This window comes from Microtus ochrogaster, chromosome 15 (assembly GCF_000317375.1).
Source record: "Microtus ochrogaster isolate Prairie Vole_2 chromosome 15, MicOch1.0, whole genome shotgun sequence".
Taxonomy (NCBI): Eukaryota; Metazoa; Chordata; class Mammalia; order Rodentia; family Cricetidae; genus Microtus; species Microtus ochrogaster.
Genome location: NC_022017.1, coordinates 42479663 through 42486973, shown reverse-complemented (window position 1 = coordinate 42486973; position 7311 = coordinate 42479663). Strand labels below are relative to the sequence as shown.

At 40.4% G+C, this 7311-nt stretch overlaps 2 protein-coding genes across 2 annotated transcripts in view; one reads left to right on the top strand and one right to left on the bottom strand.

Annotated features, from left to right (window-relative positions):
• Sqle (squalene epoxidase) overlaps positions 1–2092 on the top strand; it is an 18318-nt gene extending 16226 nt beyond the window's left edge. Inside the window, exons 10-11 of the mRNA XM_005354565.2 lie at positions 623–710; positions 1625–2092. Coding sequence (XP_005354622.1) covers positions 623–710; positions 1625–1817 — 281 coding nt within the window. The 3' untranslated portion in view covers positions 1818–2092. The remainder of the gene's footprint in view (positions 1–622; positions 711–1624) is intronic.
• A 1595-nt stretch (positions 2093–3687) lies between these two features.
• The window catches only part of Washc5 (WASH complex subunit 5), a 43969-nt gene continuing 40345 nt past the window's right edge, over positions 3688–7311 (bottom strand). The window contains exon 29 of the mRNA XM_005354562.3: positions 3688–4064. Coding sequence (XP_005354619.1) covers positions 4008–4064 — 57 coding nt within the window. The 3' untranslated portion in view covers positions 3688–4007. The remainder of the gene's footprint in view (positions 4065–7311) is intronic.

Here is a 7311-nt window from a genome sequence, read left to right as displayed (position 1 = left end):
AAAAAAAAATCTAGCTGGGGTGGTGGTGCACACATTTAATCTCAGGACTCAGGAGGCAAAGGCAGGTAGATCTCGTTGAGTTCAAGGCCAGCCTAGTCTACAAAGCTAAGTTCCAGGACAACCAGGGCTATACAGAGAAACCCTGTCTCAAAAAACCAAAAAACCCAAAAGTTATTTATTATTAATTATGTTTTGAAGGCTTCAAAATGTATTAAGAAGTTATATGTAGATAAGCCAGAGTTTCCCTTCTTGATAACTAGTGCTGACCAAGCACTATGAGTTAGGCACGTCAGAACCTGGGAATTGTGTTGCTAGAATTGTGTTTTTATAGTAAGCACTTATAAAATATTCGGTGTCATTTAATTAATTTACAACAAAATCATACATAATTTAAAAGTAACTCCTAAGTCCTAAGTATTAGCAGAATTAACGGGGACAGATAATCTGTACTCATATTACCACTTAGACTGTTAACTTGGGAGGGTAAAAACTCCTGATTATTGAATTCTAGGGCTTTGAAGAAATTGTCATGTTTGGCATTTTTATATCTTCATTATTTTTTTCTGACATAATCATTAACACTATAAGATCAATGAATAATAACTTCTACATTTTATTTTAGATTCCTTGCACCAGCTACGAAAAGCTTGCTTTCTTTATTTTAAACTTGGTGGAGAATGTGTGGCGGGTCCCGTTGGGCTGCTTTCTGTGTAAGTTCTAACAGCAGAAGGAAAACACTCAGTTTATGCCAGTATCACCCCATGGATGTTTAGTTCTAGCCTGTTAGCCATTAGTATCTAAGTCACAAGTAGCCCCAAGAGGCCAGGGTGCTGTCTCAGAGGATAAAGTGCTTGCTGCAGTAGCTTGGCATCCCTAGTTCGATCCCTAGAACCCCATGAGAAGAATGGACTCTACAAAGTTCTCCTCTGACCTCCATATGTGTGCTATAGCGTGTGCCTTCCCCACATCATGCATGCATGTGTGTGCGCGCACGTGCATGCTAATACAAAATAAAAAAATGTAAGAAGTGGCACCAAGTAATGAACAAAGGACAGGGTTAGCACTGTGCTGTCTGTTTTCCAGGACACACACACACTGATTAGAAATGGAATGAGGTGGCTAAACCTGCCAAGTCAAATTGAGGTGTGGTTTTCAGCTGTGGTGTCTTCTCGTCTGATCTCCAGGAGCCAAGGATAGCTGAGAACTCTGAACTCAGCTATTAATCTTACTGGCTTGAAATTCAGTAGTAGTTCTGCTAGTGCAGATGTATCCTTGGGAAGTCTGAGAAGTGAATTCTTCAAGGCTCGTCTTCCTGATCTATAATCAGAATATCAGTTCTGATGCCAACCCAGACCACAGCTGGCTACTTTGTACTTCAGTTTGGATCCCAAGATTAGTGAAAGAAGACAGCTGAAAAAAATAGGACTTAAGAGAATGGCCATTGGCTTCTCAAAAGGGTTATTCTAAGTAGATTTTTATAATATATTCTAAAAATTCATTTTTGCCATCAAATGCAGATAAACTTGTTAAGTCTTCAGATGTAGAGTGCCTTAAGCTTCTATTGATGACACGTAGTTAGGACTTTTGTGACCTGAAACAGTATGGCTCTTTTCTGTCTCCACAGATTGTCTCCGCACCCTCTAGTGTTGATCCGACACTTCTTTGCCGTTGCTGTCTATGCCACGTATTTCTGCTTTAAATCTGAGCCGTGGGCTACAAAACCCCGAGCCCTTTTCAGTAGTGGTGCTGTACTGTACAAAGCGTGTTCTATAATATTTCCTCTCATCTACTCAGAAATGAAGTATCTGATTCATTGAAGGGGAAACCACTTGGAAGTCAAGCCCGTTGAGACTTGAAGAGGATGTATATAGCCTAGAACTGTATGACTTCCTTGGACACTCAAGGACCAAGCTTGTGTATAAGCATGTAAATATATGCCTTAATTTACAATTGAAAATGAAGGGTCGAATAAGCTAGATGTTTAAAAGAATGATTGTTTCCACAAATTAGTGCTAACACTGAAGTTTTTCTTGATTTCAGTATTTGGGGTGATTCACTGGGACATGCAAATAAAATGAAGAATAAACTCTTATGCCTTTTTAAAATTTTTTTTCAATTTTAAAATTTTCTAAAATTGTCTTTATTGAGCTATATATTTTTCTCTGCTTCCTTCCCTTTCTACCCCCTTTCCTGTGATCCCCATGTTCCCAATTTACTCAGGAGATCTTCTTCTACTTCCCATGTAGATTAGATGCCTCTTTTGTTTTTATGTTGTAGACTTCTTTATATAGCCTCATGGTTCCCAAAAAGATATCCCAAGTGGGTTATAAAGTGCAGTTATTAAGCATGTTCTATTTACTTAGTATTATGTGTGTGCATATATATTCAGGCATACATGGGTGTGGTGCATGTTTGCATGTGGAGGTCTGAATTGATACCATGTGTCTTCCTTAATCCCTCTTCCCATTACATATATATTTGAGGCAGGTCTCTTGCTTAACCTGGAGCACTAGGCCATGGGAACCACTAGGTCCAGGTTCAGGCAGACTCTTGGCATGTCTCATCCATGTTATTCTGTGGAATGGCAGCTCCCTTTCAGAACCGTGTTCATGGAGAAACAAGTTATGATATTTGAGTCTTAAGAGTTTGTCACATCCTTAGTCATCAGAGAAATGCAAATCAAAACAACTCTGAGAGTCCATCTTACACCTGTAAGAATAGCCAAGATCAAAAACACTGATGACAACTTATGTTGGAGAGGTTGTGGGGAAAAGGGAACACTTCTGCATTGCTGGTGGGAGTGCAAGCTGGTACAGCCTCTTTGGATATCAGTGTGACAATTTCCCAGGAAATTAGGAAACAACCTTCCCAAAAATACCACTTTTGGGTATATATCCAAAGGATGCTCAATCGTGCCACAAGGACATGTGCTCAACTATGTTCATAGCAGCATTGTTTGTCATGCCAGAACCTGGAAACAAGCTAAATGCCCCTCGACTGAAGAATGGATAAGGAAAATGTGGTACATTTACACAGTGGAGTACTACACAGCAGAAAAAAAATGACATCTTGAAATTTGTGGGCAAAGGGATGGATTTAGGAAACATCATTTTGAGTGAGGTAACCCAGACCCAGGAAGACAATTATCAAATGCACTCACAAGTGTTTTTTAAACAAAACCAGCCTACAAATCACAATCCCAGAGAACCTAGAAGACAGTGAGGACCCTAAGAGAGACATACATAGATCTAATCTACATGGGAAGTAGAAAAAGACAAGATCTTCTGAGTAAACTGGGAGCATGGGGACCATGGGGGAGGGTAGAAGGGGAGGGGAGAGGCAGGGAGGAGAGCAGAGAAAAATGTAGAGTTCAATAAAAATAAAGTTAAAAAAAAGTTTGTCACTAAACCTTTATAACCCCCCTCCCTTCCTCTGCCCCTCCTGCCTCCCAAATAAGGAAAAAGACAATCTTAAGGCAGCCCGTTTGTGTTGGCATCTGGGACTAGAAGATGGCAAACCTCAGAACACAGCATATAGCAGATAGGACATGAACTGAGTCTACTACTGGGCTGTCAATGTTCCTTACAGGTCTACCTATCTCTCACCCCCACCCCCAGCCATCTGTCACCTTCCAGGTAGGGTTCCTTACAGGGTGTCAGTCTTTGAATCACAAATAGGGCAACTCGGTACTGGCAATATTATTTTACTGAAGACCTGGAGTTGCACAAATAGTTCTTTAGAACATAAAAGGATTCATCCATCACAGTTACACTGAGTATTTAGAAGAGGCAAGTATAAAACAGTTCTGCTTCTACATGATACAAATTCCACATAATAGCATGATTTCAACAGTATATTAGAGCCGAGTCATCTTCCCTGGAACGGCTGATGATTCCCACAGGGGAGGGAACAATGCGAGTAGCATGAGTAGTCAAGTTTCTTTCCGTTCCCAAGTTCACTTTAGTTACAGGAAGCTAATGAGGCCAGTCCTGTCACTGGAGCAGAAGTCATAGGACTGTTCGGAACTCATCGAAAATGAAGTTAGGCACATGTGCTTCGGCCACCTGGAATAGAAAGCAGAAGTTAAATTATTCATAGCATTAGAGCTAAAAAAAAAATCACAATTTCACGTATGACAATTCAAGAAGTGACATATCTGTTATAATAAGATGAGGTGCTGACTCACACAGGTAAACTAGGAAACAGCCCTTTCATGGTTGGTGTCTTAGTGTCTCCTTATTGTGTACCACTAATACAACACTTGAGGGGAGACCACTGCCTCCAAACTTTAGGCTTGGCTCTTGAGAACACTTTGATCTAGAAATACACTTCGGAGAGGCTATGAGGAGAAATCTGGGGCCAGAGGGAAGGAATGTGAAGGTCTTGAAAGGCCTGCATTTGGCCTGCATTCCTTAACTTTTTAGGAGGAGGAGGAGGCAGGGGTGGGGTGGGAGATGGAACAGGTGATCTCTGTGAGCCTTGAAAAACATTGCTGAATTCCTCTCTCTCTCTCTCCTGAAGCTATCTAACTGCTAAGCAGAGAACATGCAGTAAATGTGTACAGCACAAAAATCCTGAGAAACTAATACCAATGTTTAAATTTGTATTCTGGCTGTGGTGGTGGCCCTCGCCTTTAATCCCAGTACTCGGGAGGTGGCGACAGAATTCTGTGAGTCTAAGACTAGCCTGATCTACAAAACATGTTCCAAGACAGCCTAGGTTATTATACAGAGAAACCTTGTCTCAAAAAACAAAACCCAAAACAAACAAAAATGGTATTCTTACAGTCCACACTCACTCAAAGTCGGGATCATGTAACATTTTAAGCATAGAGATTTTACTGAAGACATTTTAATAGAGGTTAGTAAAAAAAAAAGGGGGGGGGTGCTCAGAAGCAAGATATCCAATGATGGTTAAGCTCATTATGGAAGGGTGGATGGACCTTGTAATCTGTTAGCTCTGAAAATGTATCCATACCCTTAAACATATATTGGTGGACATTTGCACATTTTATGTATTGTATATGTTAATCTTTAGCAGGTAAATTCCTAGCAGCAGAATTTCTGGGACTAGGATAAATATATCATCAGAGTTTAAAAAGATAGATAAAGCTGAATTCCCCTCAAAGGCTGGGGTTGCTACACTGCCATCCACGTCATGGAGAATAAACCTTTCCAAGCACAGAGCCCAACATTTCCCTTGTCACCAATCTAGGCTAGCTTGCACCTTGGATATAAGGTCACACCTTTTCTAAACGTTTACTGTAAAACACGGCCTGTTAACGTCCTTTACCTATCTCTCTGCTGAATGGGTGATCTTTTTTTTTATTTCCATTTTTTTTTTTTTTTTTTTGATTTTCGAGACAGGGTTTTTCTGTAGCTTTTTTTGGTTCCTGTCCTGGATTAAAGGCGTGCGCCATCACCGCCTGGCCTCTTTATTGAGTTGAATGAGAACATTATAAATTAAGGAAATGTCCACTTTTTTGATTTATAGGATTTATTCCTATCCATCTCTTATTTTTTCAGAGGCATTGGACAGAATTTAATCTGGCATAATCTAGACATTTTTTATATAGGTTATGGTGAGGAAGTTGTGTTGGTACACATTTATCTAAATGTCTTCTAACTTACCTGCTTCTGCCATTGGTTTTAACAACATTGGTGCCATTTTGCGCCCACATTGTGAGTGTCCCAAGCCACCACATATCTGTGGCCTGTTTCTCTCTTGATGTGAGGCACCACTTTGTCCTGTGCACAGTTACATGCACAGAATGTGCACTGGCCTTGCTGGTCTCTTACCAGCACCACACCACTTCCGTTTCTGTAATTATAGGTGTTAATATCTGGTTTGTAATAATGTTTTCTGAAGTCCTTTATAAAAAGTCATAACATTTTTTAAAAAGGAAGTTAAAGATTAACTGGGGCTTTGATTATAATTACATAAATCTATAAAATTAGGTATCCCACCCAAATGTATAATTTGGAAGTCCCCTCATCTGAAACACAGATGTTCAAATCTTAAGATTTTGAGAATTTTAAGCATGAGGTTAGTTGAGAAAAGGGTTCTCAGAAGCCAGATATATCTAACTATTCTAGTGTCTATTATTTTAAAGAGTATCTTTTTATTTTGTAAAAGGCATGTCAGATACCTTGGAGCTGAAGTTACAGGCAGATTTGAGCTGGCTAATGTGGGTATGGGGAATTGAACTCAGGTCCTCTCCAAGAACAGTATGTGCTCTTAACCACTGAGCCATTGTTCCAATCTCTAGTAGTAGTCATAATTATACTATTTCTTTCTTTCCTCTTTTTTCTTTGGTTTTTTGAAACAGGGTTTCTCTCTAGCTTTGGAGCCTGTCCTAGAACTCACTATGTAGACCAGGTTGGCCTTGAACTCAGAGAGCCTGCCTCTGCCTCCTGGCAAACACCACCACTGCCCGGCCATGAATTATACAATTTCTTTCATACTTCTGTGAATGGAACCTTTTTCTCATTTTAAGTGATTTCATTTTGCCCATTTATTATTTAAGTAGGTTATTGAACTTATTTTTATTTGTTTTTTGAGACAAGATCTCAATATATAAAGCTTGGTGGGCCTGGAACTTGCTATATAGACCAGGCTGATTTCAAATTCATAGATATCCACCCGCCTCTGCCTCAAAAGTGCTGGGATTAAATGTGTGTGCCACTAACCCCAACTTTTATTCACCTTTACATTTTTTTTCAGTACTGATGTTGAACCCAGGGCTTGCTCTACCAACGTTCTGAGCTCATTTAGAAAGTTTCCCCACGACAGAATCAGTTTTAAAGCCATTGAGGTTCCCTCTTCTCAGAAAACTTTAGCTTGTGTCAAGTTGACACAAAACTCCCCAGCACAAGGTGTCACCTTCTCCCAAGAGCTTTAAAGCAGTGATCCCAGGCTAGCCCCGACTTCACATTCTTCCTGCCTCAGCCCCCTCGAGTACTGGGTTACATCAAAGCATGACTGGACCCAGCATTTTCTTTCTCCAAGATGTAATACACATTTTCCAGGCTGGCCTTAAACCTGAGATTCTCCTCTTTAGAAGCTGGGGTTAAGTTACCCTCTATGAGATTTAGGAATTTGTGGTCACCTCTTACCTCACCCTGCTTTGATTCGAGGGTTTGTGCCTGGTCTTGTGAGTGTTTGGTTGATGCCCCTGGTAGGCCTGCTGTTTTCTGGGGTAGTGGATCTGGGGGACAGAGGAGGTGGGGGGGGTGGCTGAGCAGAGGGAGGGGATGCTGCAGTAGGGATGTGTAGTACAAGAGAATAATAAATGAAAAAAATTAAAAAAAA